This window comes from Hemitrygon akajei, chromosome 17 (assembly GCF_048418815.1).
Source record: "Hemitrygon akajei chromosome 17, sHemAka1.3, whole genome shotgun sequence".
Lineage (NCBI taxonomy): Eukaryota > Metazoa > Chordata > Chondrichthyes > Myliobatiformes > Dasyatidae > Hemitrygon > Hemitrygon akajei.
The window spans coordinates 59,856,844-59,876,405 of record NC_133140.1 but is presented as its reverse complement, the minus strand read 5'-3'; the positions used below and the strand labels follow the sequence as shown (position 1 = coordinate 59,876,405).

General features: G+C 40.0%; 1 protein-coding gene across 2 annotated transcripts; it reads right to left on the bottom strand.

Annotated features, from left to right (window-relative positions):
• Positions 1-1,750: 1,750 nt before the first annotated feature.
• nob1 (NIN1 (RPN12) binding protein 1 homolog) lies at positions 1,751-18,034 on the bottom strand. Of its 2 annotated transcripts, none has more exons than XM_073070249.1 (9): positions 17,867-18,034; positions 11,257-11,389; positions 9,134-9,267; positions 7,034-7,105; positions 6,101-6,289; positions 5,682-5,894; positions 5,079-5,176; positions 3,258-3,402; positions 1,751-2,132 (listed from the first exon to the last, which is right to left on the bottom strand). In XM_073070249.1, exons 1-9 carry the CDS (start codon positions 17,933-17,935, stop codon positions 1,866-1,868), a joined length of 1,320 nt encoding a protein of 439 aa, XP_072926350.1. In that variant the 5' UTR covers positions 17,936-18,034; the 3' UTR covers positions 1,751-1,865. The 2 variants fall into 2 exon arrangements, with proteins under 2 accessions (XP_072926350.1, XP_072926351.1); XM_073070250.1 differs by having other exon boundaries at positions 5,682-5,891; positions 17,867-18,007.
• Between the last annotated feature and the right edge of the window lie 1,528 nt (positions 18,035-19,562).

The following is a 19,562-nucleotide window of genomic DNA, read 5'->3' as shown; positions in this document are numbered from 1 at the left end:
TTAAAATAAATGATGCCCACAGAGCAGAAGGCAGTAAGATTGCAAAGTCTTTTCAGGTAGCCGTTCCCTCAGTTCATAATATAATTAAGAAATGGCAGTTAACAGGAATGGTGGAGGTCAAGTTGAGGTCTGGAAGACCAAGAAAACTTCCCAGGAGAACTGTTCATAGGATTGCTAGAAAGGCAAATCAAAACCCCCGTTTGACTGCAAAAGACCTTCAGGAAGATTTAGCAGACTCTGGAGTGGTGATGCACTGTTCTACTGTGCAGTGACACCTGCCAAATATGATCTTCATGGAAGAGTCATCAGAAGAAAACCTTTCCTGCTTCCTCACAAAATTCAGTGTCAGAAGTTTGCAAAGGAAAATCTGAACAAGCCTGATGCAATTTGGAAACAAGTCCTGTGGACTGATGAAGTTAAAATAGAACTTTTTGGCTGCAATGAGCAAAGGTATGTTTGGGGAAAAAGGGTGCAGAATTTCATGAAAAGAACACCTCTCCAACGGTTAAGCACGGGGGTGAATCGATCATGCTTTGGGCTTGTGTTGCAGCCCGTGGCATGGGGAACATTTCACTGGTAGAGGGGAGAATGAATTCAATTAAATACCAGCAAATTCTGGAAGCAAGCATCATATAGTAAAAAAAGCTGAAGATGAAAAGAGGATGGCTCCTACAACAGGATAATGATCCTAAATACACCTCAAAATCCACAATAGGCTACCTCAAGAGGCGCAAGCTGAAGGTTTTGCTGTGGCCCTCACAGAACCCGTGAGACATGTAGAAGAAGGGAAATGTAGAAACATATTTTACGTTTCCCTTCTTCTGAAGTTCAGTAAATTTATTATCAAAGTACATATACTGTGTGCCACCATATACTACTCTGGGAATTATTTTCTTGCAGGCATTCACAGTAGAACAAATAAAGACAATAGAATCGATAAAAACTGCGGTCAAGAAGGAGTAACAACAACTAATCTCCAAAAGAAAATAAAGTGTGCAAACACACCAAATAGATAAATAAACAGGCAGATGGGACTCGTCAGCCATTGTCATCTTTAACTTTATGCCTTTTGGAAATCAGGTCATCTTTTACACACTTGGCTATTCACAGTAACAGAAATTTTGACCGAGGTGCCCAAACTTTTGTAGGTCAAACTATTGGACAGGTACCACATATAGCAAGATCTTCCAAATTCACTGTAGGATAAGTGTCCTCTCCCACATAGACAGTCCCATGACAGGCTCTCATCACTTGGCCAGTTCCAGTGATTAGACCTACATTTTTTATGTACCTGATACCCAACTTCCAAAACGTACATTCTATGTTATGCCAGAGCAAGAGGACAGTGGGAACTACTCAAACATGTTCTCCAAGTCTCTATAGATGTGTAATATTCCAACCAACCCTGGCCCATATCCACTTGAAATTAAAGTGTTTGAGGAATAAATTGGAACCACAAGTCCCTTTGTTTGCATTGTGCAGAAGCCAAAAGATAATAAACAAACTCTCCGCTTCCAACCTGGCCACATCTCCCAGGCTCCATTTAGCCCCGAAATGCAGAAAAATGTAAGCTTTAAGGAGTATTGTTTTCTTTAGTATATTAATTAGGCAAACATCATGCAGCTGGACAGATAACTTCTCTTACCAAGTAATGCAAGTCTAAACACACCCTAAAGAAAACAGTTTCACATATTGGGTTTCTTGGTTATAACAGCTTGTGTTCATAATTAAAAGAACCATGTCTGGAAAGCACTTTTCAACACTTTAATAAATCCTGACAATTTACATGATACACAAATTTATAGCTTAAATTTTTAATAAAACTATATTGAAAATGGGGATACTAAAGTTCAGAAGAAAAACATTTATTTCTTAACAAATTTTTTTGGGGCAGCATTTGGGTTTAACCTCCTCCTCCCACCTCCAAATCTGCTGTCACGAATGTTTAAGTGAGCAGCTCTGCTGTAGACATCATTTTCCACAAATGGGGAAACTCCAGCAATGTAATCCGGGTCAAAAACATTAGTCTTCTGCCTCGCTTTCTTGGAAAGTCGTTGCTGAGGGAAGTTTTGATCCTCAGTCAAATGCGGATTGTGGGCATGTTTTCCACCATGTGGTAACGGGAGAGAATGCTATTGAAGAGGGGAAATACATTATTTTCACCTAAAGTTTAAAGTCCAGATATTTAATATATATCATGCTATGAAAGGAATTTACAATTGTTTTCTAAATATGATCAACCATGAATTACCAAAGGTTGATCTTAAAATAGAACTATTCTTATTCCTTCCAGATATTTAAAACATTTTTTCCTTAATTTTTCACAAAGCACTTATCCCACTACACTACAGAACAGTTACTGTATGGACTGCTGCTGTTTTTCATACTTCTAATTCACTTACTAAACAAATTCAGCTGTTAAACATGTATCTCCATCCTCTCCCCCTCACAAAAGATCACTTTTATTAAAGCTTCCAAGAAGACATTGTGGGGGGGGGGGGGGGGTTGATGGTAAAAGATTATCAATTACACCATTTCATGCATTACTGCTCTTCACAATGAGCTTTAAAGAATTAAATTCCCCCCCCAACCCATACTCAAATGCTACACAACACTTTTTAAGACTTTATTCCCTAGAATGTAGATGATTAAGAGGAGATTTGATAGAGGTATACAAAACTATGAGGGGTATAGATAGGATAAATGCAAGCAGGCTTTTTTCATTGAGGTTGAGTGAGACTACAACTGGAGGTCATGGGTTAAGGGCAGAAAATTAAATATTTAAAGAGAAAATAAGGGGAATCTTCTTCATATAGAGGGTGGTGATAGTGTGGAATGAGCTGCCAGCACAAGTAGTGGTGTGGGGTCAATTTCAGCCTTTAAGAGAAATTTGAAAAGTACATGGATGAGAGAGGTGTGGAGGTCTATGGTCCAGTGGCACCTCGATGGCACCAGGCAGGAGCCTGTCTCTCTGCTGCAGTGTTCCAATTTAAACCATTATATTTAGAGGGCAGAACCTAAAACATTTGCAACGGTGGAAAGTTTAAAAAATGAAATTATTAACCCTGAGATGTTGCTTTATATAAAGTAGTGACTAACTATAGCTCAACATCAGGTTTCTCTTAAATAATGTAAACTATAATCCCAGCAATTTTACATTACAGGGTATGTTAAGAATAGAGACACAAATACAAACATTTATGCAACATCTCAAAGCATGTTTCATGTCAAACAATACAAATAAAACCTGATCTTACCCTCAAACCTCGTGGATTTAGCACTTTTGGATTTTTTGAGAAGTGTAAGTGAAGACTGCCATCTTCATTCACAGTGACTGCTACCTTTTTCAGCGTCCTGTTACCACAGTTTGGGCAGAATTCCTTATTCATGTTAGTTGTGGTCCTGGTTAAACCCAAGCAGAGATACAATTGGTCTAGAACTTAAATATTTGATTATCTTCATTGCCCTTTCACATTTACTGAAAAAATTAATAGAATATAAAAAAAACTGTTGCATGATTCAAGTTTCTTAGAAGTTGTTTTAACTTATAGACACAGAATGAAGACTTAAGTTAAATTCACAGGTCTTGAATGCTAAATTAACTTTAATAATTTCAGTTGTGGAAAGTGTGCTACAATTAGTCTTAGCACCAATTAAGACCATAAGTATAGGAGCAGAAGTAGGCCATTCAGCCCATCGAGTCTGCTCCGTTATTCAATCATGGGCTGATTCACTTCATCCAGTCATCCCTACTACCCTGCTTTCACCCCATACCCTTTGATGCCCTGGTTAATCAAGAACCTATCTCTGCCTTAAATACAATTGGCTAAAATGGGAAAAGATTTTCCATTGTGTCCAGTAAACATGGAATTGAAGTGAGTAAATAGGTCAGCAATGAGTCACAGGGCGATAATCATGTCTGATATGAAAAATGAAAACCATATCACGCTCTTCAGTTTGGAGCTTCAGCACAGTATTAGACCAAAGGTAGCAAGCTGCTTTGCAGGTATTCATAATATTTTTTACTCAATAAATACTGTTACAGCATCCGTGGAGAATAAAATCCTTTCCCACTGATAGGATAAAAATATATTACAACTCAATTAACTGGATGCAGGTAGACATAACTGGATCAACAATCTTGGAGAAACTAGCAGGTCAATTAGTATCTGTGGGAGGAAAGAAAATGTTGCCATTTTGCGTCAAAACCCTGCATCAGGCCTAAAATGGAGCAGCAGGGTGGTCAATAGAGAGAAGGGGAGTGGCAAGAGAGTATTCCAAGGTGACTGGTAGACTGAGGAGGGTTCCGAAATCCTTCAATTGTCTCAGAATTCATTGTTGCCACTCCCTTTCTCCTCTCTATGCTGGCCATTTCATTTTCACTCCAGAGCTATGTTTTTGACCCAAAATGTCAACTATTTATTTTCTTCCAGCTACTTCTCAACCCACTGAGTTCCTCTAGTAGATTGTATTACTCCAGATTCCCACTTCTGCTCTTTTGTGTCTCTAGACATAGCAGATGATTGCCTGGTGCTCAAAGTCAATATGTACATGAAAACATCAAATAGGGAAAAGTTATAACTTCAGTGTTCAATTTCTTTCTTCTTCAATATCTCAGCAATGCTGAAGACAAATTTGGTAGAATGGTAGGATTTGACCAAATTAGTATGCTTTAAGTTATGTTCCTCATAAATTCTCAATTAACTTGAAATGTATTTTTCCACACAAGTCTTTTAATACTGCTTGTTAACATTACTTTAGCTACTTATGTTTTCATTCCCATTTATAGCATCTTGCTTCTAAAGAATCTTATATCCTGCCTTTTTAAAGAAAAAACCGAAATCTCTCCTAGGTTATATATAGGGTTCACACACATAATGATCTAATAAATGCAAGGATTTCATTCGATAATCTCCAATTACCCCATGAAATCCTGGTCCTTTTATGCATTATTTGTTTCACATATTGGCAAAATTTACCAAAGTATATTAATACTCAAAATTTTAAAAAAATGCTCTAAACACCCACACTGGGCAGCAGCAGGAAAAAGAGAAACAAGCCCCTTCATTAATACTCACTTGAAACATGCAAAACAACGCAGAATGAAGTTCCTTGCTTGCTTTATAATCATTCCATTCAAAGAAATGACATGAAGCCCCATCTGAATAAGGACATTCTAAGAAAGTAAAGCACTCACAATTATCCTTTTGCATTGCTACACTTGCCTACAGAACAAGTAACTTACACAATGCAATACCTAATATAGTCAGAAAAGATCATTAAAGTAAATGAATGTATTTTATTGACAACAGATGATGGACAAATGGATCCAGAATCAAAGTAAGCTTTAATCCAAATAATGTTATGTAATGTTATGTCATACATTCCAGTCCAACATACAACACAGCAGCCTTCTGTCCAAGCTCCTACCTTTGATGTCTCAGCTCTTAATTTTTCATCAATGACCCCTATTTTCTATGTTGTCCAAAGTGTGCCTACAATACCTGATCTATTGTTCGAGTTGGCTCCATGAAGCTCAGTTTTTTGTGTGCTGGATTTTTTCTTCAAATGATTTTAAAACTTTCGCAGAGGGACAATGGCAATAATGAAAATTTCCCGTGTATGTGTGCATATATATCCTAACAATTCAAAAACTTTAAACAGGAAGCAAAATCTATTACCTGCATTGCAAAATCTGTAGTCATACAACCAACTTTGATATCTGCTGCTGTCTCAGAGCAGCCCATATCTCTATGAATCTGCTGAATGTTACTCGGCGTTATCCACCCTTCACTGTCGTCACTGTCGTCGCTGTCATCCTCCACCTCCTCCTCCTCGCTTCCATCCTGGCTCAACGATCTCTCTCTCGAATTGCAGACATTCTCTTTGTTCTGCTAGGCAGCAAAGTTAGTTACAATTAGGATACCTGGAATTACTTCTCAGAACCTTAAAGTTAATTCATAATTGCTAAATTTATAAAAATGCTACTTATTAATAAAACAGAAAAAAACACAACTAAAATACTTCAAATGTTCAAAACAGAAAATGCCACAAATACAAATGTTTCAAATCAATAATCTGTCAACAGAATAAAGCTTACATCACTTGCGAGTAAATCTTGCAGATCATCTTCAATATCTGGTAGCGGGTTTCTCCAGAAGTGAAAGGCTTCAAATTCTGATAAATCAACTTCTGGCGACTCACTGGAATGTCTTGTAGAGGGATGGCACAGCTCCTCAGAACTTAAAGGAAGTACACTATCTCCTTTTGTGAAACCCCTCTGAGGATTCTACTCCATAAAAACAACAATGTTTTTAGATGTTTTGTACATTTGTTGCACTTCTAAATTACAAAGTTTTACACAGTAGATATTCAGTAATAAAACATAGCTTTTCTTGACCAAGTATTGACTTGATAAGGTATATTAAATCACTGAAGTACAGAAATTAAGTCTGTATTTGTAAAGCTTAACTTATAAATTAAACTTTACTCCAAAACATCTCATCACTCATTTCAGTGAGATTGAGGTTTCAGATGAGACACTGAGGAATTTCAGCCTCTGTTGAACAGTTCTCTCAATGTTACCTCCAACACCACACAACAAAAACTACACAGGGCAAATCCTGCTGGCCGAGACCAATGATCCCACAGGCAACATCAACATTCAGATGCTTCCACACAAGCAAGTCCCAGACTCACAAAGACCCACAGATGCATATCCGGACCTTGCTGAATCATGTATCATTTAAGCTCTGCCACTGAAACGAGAAAATCTGCAGAAGCTGGAAATCCAAGCAACACACACAAAATACTGGAAGAATTAAGAAAGAAACAGAATTGTAGTGTCAGGTCAGTGATCTGAAGAATTTGAAAGAAGGTGATTGATCTGAAACATTAACCATTTCTTTTCACAGTTGTTTCCTGAGTGCTGATTGTTTTCATGTTTTCAGCATTTCCTGTTTAATACTGCAGCTCAAAATCAAACTTAAATCCTTTACAATGTTCTAAACTATGCATGTTTAATTTTGTTTACCTTAGATGGTAGATGAAAGCCTGCTACGTTGATCGGTGACTCTGGATGTCTTAAAGTGCTACTCACTTCAATCTACCAAAAAAATCACAAATTGTAACTTTGCTCAGCGCTGCTGCCAAACATTCCTATTACACAAAACAATCACTGGATTGACGATGAGATAGTTTACTGAGGCAATGATGCAAATTCGGAAAATGGCGCAAATATCAACACACTTCAAAGTCTTTATATTTTAGATATACCAAATGTAGATCCAATATCCATGTTTTGACATGATAAATGGTGCTAATATATTACCTCGTAAATAATGTAATTTTACTTTGGACCAATAACTTATATTTGTCTTGTTTTGTATCCTCAATGGGTACAATTTTAATTTTGAAATAGAAGAATGAGGGGCAAATCTTGAAAATGTGGATTTTGGGTCATGGATACACATTTTTACATCATTCTCAAATCATTGGAACAAATCATAAGAAGCTACAATTAAGTTCTAGACCTGGCCACCAAGGAGAGACTTTTTTTGTCCAGTGAGTAGTAAATTTTTGGAATTTTCTAAGAGGATATGAATGTTCAATAGCCAGATGAGACAGTAATAGAGTTTTGGATATTAAAGGAAATCAAGAGATATGCAATTAGTACTTCTGAAAGTAGCTCCAAGGTAAAAGATCAATCATCATATTGAATCGCAGAGTAGGTCCTCAGGGTCACAGCCAATTCTTTTTCCTATGTTCCTACATATACCTTGCCTCAGGGGGTAGGTGCAGCCAAGGAGCAACTGGTGACCTACTGTAGTGCACACTATAGTCATGGTACATCAGGAACATATTCACATTAATGAATCACATTGATTGCTTGGACCTGGATGGTGCCAGTCTTTCACTTGTTCTTCCGGCAACAAAGGAGCTGGCCCTTCTGCCCATGATAGCTGTGCCAAGCAGTACCATTCCAAATTGAACTGAAATTTTAGTTTTATGAAATGAAAATTAAACCCAATTTCATTTGCCTGCATATATCCCTTTATCCCCTGAATATTCACATGCCTCAATGGTTATTAAACACGGCTATCGTATTAGTTTCTACCACTTCCACTGGAAGTGTATTCCAGGTACCTACGACCCTTGGTGCAAGTCTACTTAAAACTGTTCCCCCTCACCTTAAAGCTATACCCTCTATCATCTGACATTTTCACCCTGAGGAGAAGGTTCTGACAATGTACTCCATATCCCTCAAAATTTTATACACTTCTATCAGGTCACCCCTAATGCTTCTGATGCTTTGGATTAAACTATCCAAGTTTGTCCAGGGTCTCCTTATAGCTAATACTGCCCATCCTGGCAACATTTAGGTGAGCCATTTCTGTACCTGACTGATGAAGGCAAGCATGTCATATGCCTTCTTTACTACCTAACTTCTTTCAGGGTGCTATGGACTTGCTCCCCAAGAGTTTTCTGTACATCAGTGCTCTTATGGGCCTTGCCCTTTACTATGTACTCTCCCCTTACACTTGAACTCCCAAAATATAACCTTAGACTCACTTGGATTAAACACTATTTGCCATTTCTCTGCTCAAATTTCAAAATCCTGATGTATTCACTGATAACCTTCATCACAATCTGCAATTACACCAAGTTTTGTGTCACCTGCCAACCTGTTAATCAAAGGTTTTAGTCCTAGTAAGTTATGTATTACAAACAAGAGGTCCCAGCACTGATCCTCATGGAACACCACTGATCAGAGACTTCCAGTCATGATGAGCCCTTTCTAAATGCTGCAGGTTAAGCAGGTTCCCAGTCACCTTAGGTAGCTGTGGTAATTATATGATATTATGTTCGAGTTTCTGGTCACTGAAGCAGCTGGATTCTGGGAGACTCAAATTGCTTATTCCTTTTCTTGACCGGTATCGTGTAATCAGCAAAAGCTTGGATGTTGTGTGAATGTCACTGAAGGTGGGGAAACAATCCAAAAAAAAACTGAAGTAGGATACCTATCCACCCAATGAAAAGTCCATCCATAGCCAAAGGCATCTGAACACAGTTGATGTTTAGACAGTATTAGAAAGAATCCAGTAAAAGAACTTGCAACTGATAAATGACTTACTTTCTGCACAGGTTCTTTTTTCAAGTGGCCAGCTCCCACAAATTCGGTTTCAAGTTGACAGGTTAATGCCAGAACTTTAATGTCAGTTGCCGAAAGACTGGGGTAGTCACCAGTTTTTTTGGAAAATTCTGACACTATGAAAAAAATAGCGAAAATGAAAAATATTTTAATTATTTTGAGATTACTGAAAAACATTAATCCACTTCTTCAGGATTAACACACAAATGAATTTTGAAACTTTACATTGGTAGACCCACCCATAAATTTCCACATAGTGAGGTTCCACACACACCAATAAACATTAGTTTGTTTTAGGGCATACAGCCCCAGGAGAACCTTTGTGGTTAAAATCAATTGCAATATTTTATGTTTGCTGAAATAAGCAGAGATAACTTTGGTTTCAATCTCGATCCAATAGTACCTCTACAATGCAATATTTACAATTTCAACATCTGAATTCACAGACTCGAGGAGCAAGTATCTTTCCAATGACCCAAACTAACAGCCTACGTGTTTGCATGTGAATTCTGTTATAAATTAATCGAGCTATCCTTCTGGGAAATCTAGTTTCTTATTTTCAATTAGCCTAGTGCTATTATTAATTTTCAAGAACCCTGCAATGCATACATCCATCCTCTCCTGAACTTGTCCTGAACTATCTATCCTTCCACACATCCTGAAATACAATGTGGAAAATGCACAGTCGTGCACTTTGGTAGTAGAAATAAAGGTGTGGACTGTTTTCTAAATGGGGAGAAAATCCAGGAATCTGAGATGCAGAGGGACTTGGGAGTCCTTGTTCAGAACACCCTGAAGGCTAACTTGCAGGTTGAGTTGGTGGTGAGGAAGATAAATGCCACGTTAACATTCATTTCAAGAGGTCTAGAATACAAGAGCAAGGATGTGATGCTGAGGCTTTATAAGGCACTGGTGAGGCTTCACCTTGAGGATTGTGAACAGTTTTAGATTCCTCATCTTAGAAAAGATGTGCTGGCATTGGAGAGGGTCCTGAGGAAGTTCACAAGGATGGTTCCAGGAATGAAAGGGTTATCATACAAGGAACATTTGATGGCTCAGGGTCTGTACTCACTGGAATTCAGAAGGCTTTTTTGGGGGGCAGGGGGAATCTCATTGAAACCTTTCGAATGTTGAAAGGCCTAGACAGAGTAGATGTGGAAAGGATGTTTCCCATGGTGGGAGAGTCTAGGACAAGAGGGCAGAGCCTCAGGATAGAGGGGTGCCCTTTCAAAACAGAGATGCGGAGAAATTTCTGGAATTTGTTGCCGCATTCTGTGGAGGCCAAGTCGTTGGGTGTATCTAAGGCAGAGATTGAAAGGTTCTTGATTGGACATGGCTTCCACAGGGAGAAGGACAGAAACTGGGGTTGAGGAGGAGATTGAAAAAAAAGGATCGGTCATGACTGAGCAGACTTGATGGGCCAGATGGCCTAATTCTGCTCCTATGTCTTATGGTCTCTCTTTGCAAACTTATAATGTTGATTTCCCTTGGGAGTATCTTCATTATTCTCTTTTTGGATGTTTTTTCCATTACCTTATTGAATATATTTCTCCTACAACCTTTGTTTCTTGTTTTGCTGCTTTGTATGGTTCTGTTTTATTTTTAAGTTGCCTTAACTTTTATTTGAGAAGTAGAATTCCTGGTTCTTTACCAAAATTACTGGTTTCTGTTGCTTCATTTACTGAAACATTTGACAAGTTTACTGCTGATGGTATAGGTCTGATTGCTTGGAAGCCGCCGTATCGAATTCTACACAATTCTCACTTGCAGACATAATCTTGAACTCTGTTAGATAACAATTGCTATTTACACACCATTTCAGTCATTAATTCACTTGCATTTAACTGTAAGATCCTGCAGAATGAAATAGCTACTCTATACACCATCATAACAGGCTTGTTTCAAAGTAACTAACAAGCAAAGCATTTAGTAAGCCATCTAGAGAGATGATCGCAAATTCTTACTTCATGGATATCCACTTTGTCTAAAGAATTGTGAAGTCATTAAACAGTAAATTTAGTATCAGTTTTATAAGGAAGCATTTAGTTTCACACATATTTTTAATTCATTAAGCCAGGGGAATTACAAGGGGAAGAAAAACTCACCTTGTCTTATATATTCGGGAAATGGCTCTTTAAAATGGAGCTGGTATGGCAAAACTGCCAGCCTTCGCTTAGTTTCCTTATCCCTTATTTCATTTACAACTTCTTTTAATGTGTAGATGTTTTTACCAAATTCCTGTTAAAACAAAAAGCAGTAATGTAATGAAATCTCATCTATCAAATGCTTATGCAATAAACTCCTGACCCAGATTCATTGACCAAAAGCCAATGAAGTAAAACGGATAGTCACATGAACAGCAAAAATATGATGCTCTCATATAGATTTGTCCAGACGTGTGGAAATGTCTAATGCCTTTTCTTTAGGGCTCAGTACTGAAACCATATTTTGGCTCCTTTAAATTATCTTATTTTTGTTGCAGTGGGCACAGATAGACAAAATAACTTTCACAGCTGTTAGGAAAATAATTTACATTTCTTCATTGACTTTTGCCAATCTATACTTCAACTATTCCTGTTATTTTTCAATACAGAAGTTAGGTTCTACATTTGATTGTTTCCATTTTATTTAGAGATACAGCACGGCAACAGGCCCTACTGGCCCAACGACCCCATGCCCCACCATTACACCCATGTGACCAATTAATCTACTAACCCAAGATCCACAAACCTGTCTAACCAGGTAGACCCATTGTTTCTGCTTGTTCCTGCCCCACCAAACTCGTATCTGCATACCTTGACTCTGTTTTATACCCCTGGTTCAGTCCCTTCCTACCTACATTTGTGACACTTCATACATTCTGGATCTTTTCAATGACTCCAAGTCTCCTGGCCCCAATCATCTCATTTTCACTGTGGATGACCCTATAAACCTCAATCTCCCATCAGGAGGGCCTTAAAACTTTGCACTTTTTTCTAAATAACAGACCCCCACCTGTTCTCCTCCACCACCACTTTCCTCCATCTGGCAGAAGTGGTCCTCATTCTCAATAATTTCTCCTTCAGCTCCTCCACTTCCTCCATACCAAAGATTTAGCCATGGGCACTCATGTGGGTCCCAGCTATGCCTGCCTTTTTGTCAGCTATGTGGAAGTCTGTGTTCCAAGCCTACACTGGTATCAGTCCCAATCTTTTCCCACACTACATCATCAACTGCATTGGTGCAGCTTCCTGCACCCGTGCAGAGCTTGTCAACTTCATCAACTTTGCCTCCAACTTCCACCCTGGTCTCAAATATACTTGGTTCATATCCAAAACCTACTTCCCCTTTCTCGATCTCTCAGTCTATCTCTGGAAACAGTTTATCTACTCATATCTTTTATAAACCCATTGATTCTCACAGCAACCTGGACTATCCCTCTTCCCACTGTGTCACTTGTAAAAATGTCATTCCCTTCTCTCACTTCCTCCATCTCCACCACATCTACTCTCAGGATGAGGCATTACATTCCAGGACCAATAAAATGTCCTCCTTCTTCAAAGAAAGGGGCTTTCCTTCCTCCAAAGCTGCCTTCACCACACACGCATCTCTTCCATTTTGTGCATGTCTGCTCTCACCCCATCCTCCTGCCATCCCACCAGGGATAGGCTTCCTCTTGTCCTCACCAACCACTCCATGTCCAGTACATAATTCTCTGTAACTTCTGCCGTTTACAACGGGATCTCACTACCAAGCACACCTTCTTTCCACAGGAATCGTTCCCCACACAACTCCCTTGTACATTCATCCCTCCCCACTAATCTTCCTCCTGGTACTTATCCTTGCAAGTGGAACAAGTGCCATACCTGCCCCTACACCTCCTCTCTCACTAACATTCAGAGCCCCAAATAGTCCTTCCAGGTGAGGCAACACTTCACCTGTGAGTCTGTTGGGGTCTTCTACCGTATCTGGTGCTCCCGGTGTGGCCTCCTGTATAATCTGTGAGACCCGATGTAGATTCGGAGAGTTTCACCAAGCACTTATGGTACACTCTGTCCGCCAGAAAAAGCAGGATCTCCCAGTTCAATTCTACTTCTCATTCCCATTCCAACATGTCAGTCCACGGCCTCCTCTACTGCTGTGATGAGGCCACACTCAGGTTGGAGGAGAAACACTTTATATTCCGTCTGGGTAGCCTCCACCCTGATGGCATGAACATCGATTCCTCAAACCTCCTGTAATTGCATCTCCTCCCAGCTTCACCATTCCCACTCCCCTCTCTCACTTTATCTCCTTACCTGCCCATCACCTCCCTCTGGTGCTCCTCCCATTTTCCTTTCTTCCATGGTCCTCTACCCTCTCCTATCAGATTCCCCCTTCTCCAGCCCTTGACCTCTTTCACCCATTAATTTCCCAGCTCTTTACCTCACTCCTCCCGGTTTCACCTTTCACCTAACACTTTGAACTTCTTCCTCCCTTCCTCCCACTTTTTTCTCTAACTTCCCTTTTTCTTCCCCAGTCCTGATGAAGTGTCTTGGCCTGAAACGTCGACAGTTTACTCTTTTCCATAGATGGTGCCTGCCCTGCTAAGTTTCTCCAGTATTTTGAGTGTGAAACCTAGTAACTCGTAGGTCTTTGAAATAAGGGGGAAACCGGAGCACCGAGAGGAAACCCATGTGGTCATGGGGAGAACATACAAGCTCCTTCCAGACAGCAGCGTTAATATGAACCCCGGTTGCTGGCGTTGTGATAGTGTTACAGTTACACTAACCACAATGGTACTGTGCCACCCACACAAATTTCCCCCAAGTAATAAATGGGAGGCAGCTAATAACTTTGCAACAACTTAAATTACAATTCTTTAAAAGATACATGTCCCTCTATTTTTCTTCATCAGCTTTCTCTTATCCCCACCATCCATTTTTTGCTGCCATTTTTGCTTGCTTCTCCACTAAAGCTTTCATCATTCCATGCTATTTCTTTCCATCAATTTAATTTCTATTACCAAATTTCTTGAAATTACCTTTCAACTATCGCAAGTTGAAGAGTCATTAAATGGAAATTTTTTTAAAAACTTGCTGATAGTGGAAATCTAAAGTAAAAACACAAAATGTTAGAAATACTCAGCTGTGCGTGTGGGAAGGGAAAGGTAACACTTCAGGTCAAACAGTACGGTTTGGAGGAATTATTATTGAAAAGTCATTAATGCATTAAAATAAACCATATTCCCAGTACTGACTTCTACATTTTCCCCAATGTACAAAAATTGACATTGAAATATCAACAAAACGTTTGCTATCCATGCTACTGTCTCTTATTGGGTTCATGTTTTCCTAACAAATCTATCTAGAAATTAAACTTGGAGTCTCACTCATCCTGTTACTGCTTCCTGAAAAACAGTTAGATGCAATTTACCCTTAACAGCTCCAAGTTACTCAGTTTTCACCACAAGTATCTTTTCCCTTCACCACTGGCACACAGCTGGTGCTATCTACAAAACGGACTACCATTAGGTGCTCAGACTTTTCAAACCTGCAATCTCTACCACTAAGGACAAGGGTAGTGGTTGCAGGGGAACGCCACCACTTGCAGGTTTCCTCCAAACTGTGCTCCATCTTGATTTAGAATGTACCTCGTCCTTCATTCTGGTTTGGTTTAAGTAAATGTGAGCACTCTGCCCAAGAGCAGCAGGTCTGGCAGCCGTTCTTTCAAACGCAACAGAGCGGGAGGGATTAAAGGAGGAGGGGTGGCGTTACTAGTCAGGGAAACTGTCACAGAAGTGCTCTGTCATGATAAATTGGAAAACTCCGTCCTGTGACACATTATGGGTGGAATTGTGTAGTATAACCACGTTAATGGGGATATATTACAGGCCACCCAACAGTCTGAGGGATTTAGAGGATCACAGTCTGTTACAAGAAACATAAGGTTGTTACAGTAGGGGGCTTTCAAGAGATATTGGTTAAGGAGGTGCATAGCAGGTATAAGCAGGTAGGAACTAACGAGGTGCTTATGGAGTGTAAAAAATGCAAGAGAACACTTAAAAAATAAATCAGGAGAGGCGGGCTCTGTCGTGGGCAAAGTACTGGAGAGTTTAACATCGGTAGATGAGCGAAGGGCGCTGAGTAGGCTACGGTCAATTATGGATAACTCTGAACATCCTCTACATAGCACCATCCAGAGACAGAGAAGCAGTTTCAGCGACAGGTTACTATCGATGCAATGCTCCTCAGACAGGATGAAGAGGTCAATACTCCCCAATGCCATTAGGCTTTACAATTCTACCGCCAGGACTTAAGAACTTTTTAAAAGCTATTATTAATGCTTTTTGAGATAGTGATTTAGATGCATATCATATTTTTACTGAGTTAAGTATTGTATGTAATTAGTTTTGCTACAACAAGTGTATGGGACATTGGAAAAAAGTTGAATTTCCCCATGGGGATGAATAAAGTATCTATCTATCTATCTATCTATCTATCTATCTATCTATCTATCTAAAAGGCAGCATGAAGTTGCCTTACCAGACAAGGTGAAGGAGAATTCTAAGGAATTCTGCAGACATGCTAAAAGCAAAATGATTGCAAGGGACAAAATTGGTCCTCTAGAAGATTAGAATGGTAATCCATGTGTGGAGCCAAAAGAGATGGGGGAGATCTTAAATGATTTTTTTGCAACTGCATTTACTCAGAAGACAAACATAGTCTATACAAAATGAGGCAAAACAGCATCAACTTCACAAACCCTATACGGAGGAGAAGGTGTTTGCTGTCCTGTGGCGCATTAAGGCAGATAAATCCTTTGGACCCTGTGGGAGGCAAGTACAGAAATTGCCAGGGTCCTAGCAGATACGTAAATCACGCTTAGCGATGGGTGAGATACCAGAGGATTGGAGGAGAGTTAATGTTGTTCCACTGTTTAAGAATGGCTCTATAAATATCCCAGGAAATTATAGGCCAGTGAGCCTGACATGAGTAGTGGTAAAGTTATCTGAAGACATTCTAAGAGACCAAATATATGACTATTTAGATAGACATGAACTGATTAGGGATAGTCAGCATGGCTTCAGGCATGGTCTAACCAAACTTATAGGGTTTTACAAAGAAGTTACCAGGAAATTTGATGAAGGCAAGGCAGAGGATGTTACCTACATGGACTTTAGCAAGGCATTTGACAGGGTCCCGCATTGAACGTTGGTCAAGAAGTTTCTGTCACTTGGCATTCAAATGCCGCAGAGATCGGAGCTGGGTCCGTTGTTGTTATCTGTATCAATGATCTATATGATAATACGGTTAACTGAATCAGCAAATTTGCAGATGACACTACGATTGGGGGTGTAGTGGACCGCAAGGAAGGCTATCATGGCTTGCAGCTGGGTCTGGACCAGTTGGAAAAATGGACTTAAAAATGGCAGATGGGCCAACCAGGATGGGTCTTACACAGTGAACAGTAGGGCACTGAGGAGCGTGGTAGGACAAAAGGATCAGGGAACACAGGTCTATAATTCATTGAAAGTGGTGATACTAATAGGTAGAAAGCTTTTGGCACGTTGGCCTTTATAAATCAATGCCATCCTGCCGAAGGGTCTTGGCCTGAAACACCGACTGTACTTTTTTCCCCATAGATGCTGCCTGGCCTGTTGAGTTCCTCCAGCATTTTGTGTGTGTCGCTGTTACTGAGTACAGGAGATGGAATGTTATGTTGAAGTTGTATAAGACATCGGTGAGGCCTCCAAGTTCGAATATTGCGTGCAGTTTTGGGCACCTATCTACGAAAGAGATAAATAAGGTCTAAAGGTACAGAGAAAATTTACAAGGATGTTGCCAGGTCTGGAGGACCTGAGTTATATGAAAAGATTGAATAGGTTAGGACTACATTCTTTAGAATATAGAACACTGAGAGAAGATTTGATAAAGATATACAAAATTATGAGGGATACAGGTAGAGTAAATGCAAGTAGGGTTTTTTCATTGAGGTTGAGTGGGACAACCAGAAGTCATGGGCTAAGGTTGAAAGGTGAAAAGTTTGAGGGCAACATGAGGGGAAACTTCTTCAGTCAGAGAGTGGTGAGTGTGTGGAATGAGTTGCAAGCACAAGTGGTGCATGTGTGCTTGATTTCAACGTTTAAAAGAAGTTTGGATGGGTACATGGATGGTAGGAGTACGGAGGGCTTTATGGTGCAAGTCGATGAGAGTAGGCAATTTAAATGGTTTGGCATGAACTAGATGGGCCAAAGAGTCTGTTTCTGTGCTCCACTTTTCTGTGATTGTCTACATCAATTACAATACACTGTTCTCATCAGTATATTTGATTTTTTCCCCAAAGAGGAAATAATTAAGGTGTGTGTGTCCCCCCCCCCCATACGGGACTTCACGCCCAACACCTTTGATGAATTCCAACCTGTCCAAGTACAGATTCCCAACAACCTCCCTTTCTCCTCTTTGCTCTCTCCCTCCCTCTCGCCCTTTCTCTTTTAGGTTGAGAAACCCTGGGGATCTATCCAGTTTTAAACCCATGTAGTGCCTACTATCTTAAAATATGAAACATTCTGTAATTTCACCACACCTACCGAGTACCCGCAACACTTCTGATCCCGACAACTTTCCCAGAACCTGGAAAGCGAGATTGAGCCCCACCACCGCTCGCCCCTATAACGAAGACTCAGCGCCAAGCATCGCACAGAACAAATGACTTTCAGTAAATTCGTTACTCAAGAGTTCAAAGATCTGCACCGACCTGCAGTGGCGCATTCTTCAGGAAAGCTCCAGCGTCTGCTACGACATGCTCCACCATACAGGCCGCCATCTTCCGCTCTTACTTTGTCCAATCACGAAGAACATTGCTGGCGCCGTACCGTTCAGAAATCCTGCTGCTGATTGGGCAAGATAATAATCTGCGAACCCGGAGTGTGACAGGACAGAACAACTTGCATTCACCTAGCGCCTGTCACACACTGCGGGTCCGCCAAAGAAACGTAGAGTGAGTTTATTCCCCAAAAAATACTTTATTCAAATATTTTACAAAATAAAATTACTTACAAAAACGATTCCTTGACTCTGAGTCCTTGTTCACTAAATAAAGTTATTTACAATAAGTGATGCGTCGATTCTCAGTCCTTATTCAAAATAAAGATGTTTACAAAAATGTCATTCGTTGACTCTCAAACCTTAGTCAAGAATAAAACGTAGAGCGAATTATGTACCGTCGAAGAGCGGTCACCTTTGCAAAAGATAAAAAATATAAGATTCCACAGACAATGATGCAATAATGATCAAATAATGTTATAGTGATATTAGAATAGAACACAGAACATAGAAAACCTACAGCACAATACAGACCCTTCGTCCCACAAATCTGTGCTGAACATGTCCCTATCCTGGAAATTACTAGGCTTACCCAAAGCCCTCTATTTTACTAAGCTCGAAGTATCCACCCAGGAGTCTCTTAAAAGACCCTATAGAATCCGCCTCCACCACCGTTGCCAGCAGTCCATTCCACGTACTCACCACTCTGAGTAAAAAACTTACCCCTGACATCTCCTCTGTACCTACTCCCCAGCACCTTAAACCTGTGTCCTCTTGTGGCAACCATTTCAGCCCTGGGAAAAAGCCTCTGACTATCCACACGATCAATGCCTCTCAACATCTTATACACCTCATTCAGGTCACCTCTCATCCTCCGTCGCTCCAAGGAGAAAAGGCTGAGTTCACTCAACCTATTCTCATAAGGCATGCTCCCCAATCCAGGCAACAGTTAATTGAAGGAAAAGTTTCAGTTATGTAACTGATTCTAACTATAAATTATGCATGATAAGGCTGTTCAATGGCTTAAATGACTTTAATATGAAACAAATGTAGATTTGTAATTCAAACACAATATGTTGTAAATACTCAAAAGCTGGCAACTCCTGTGGAGAAAGAGTGTAAGTTAACATTTTGCATTAATTACTTTTCTTTCAGAACTGGAAATAAGAAGTATTGATGTAACGGGTCGAAATAAGTAGAGAGTCAGGTAAAATAGGGATCTGAATTTTCTTTTACAAAAATGTCTAGATATGCCTTTATACTGTTTAAAGAACTCGGTAACTTGCCTCAATGACCACCATCCACAACCATTTACGTCCACAGTGATGAAGTGCTTTGAGAGGTTGGTGATGAAACATATCAACCCCTGCCTGAGGAGTGACTTGGATCCACTCCAATTTACCTACCATCACAACAGGTCAACAGCAGATGCCATATCATTGGTTCTTCGTTCATCTCTGGAACATCTGGACGGTGAAGATGCACACTACATCAGGATGCTCATTATTGACTACAGCTCGGCATTCAGTACTATCGTCCCCTCCAACCTAATCATTAAGCTCCAAGATCTAAGGCTAATTACAGCTCCACTGTCATACCTTAAGTTTGCTGGCGACACCACTGCTGTT

Excerpts from the sequence above, each read along its gene's own strand:
- nob1 (XM_073070249.1), bottom strand. The coding sequence starts at position 17,935 with ATGGCGGCCTGTATGGTGGAGCATGTCGTAGCAGACGCTGGAGCTTTC. Across the intron at positions 6,290-7,033 it reads GCTTTCATCTACCATCTAAG|AATCCTCAGAGGGGTTTCAC; the intron begins GTAAACAAAATT and ends TTTATGGAGTAG. Across the intron at positions 5,895-6,100 it reads AAGATTTACTCGCAAGTGAT|CAGAACAAAGAGAATGTCTG; the intron begins GTAAGCTTTATT and ends TTTGCTGCCTAG.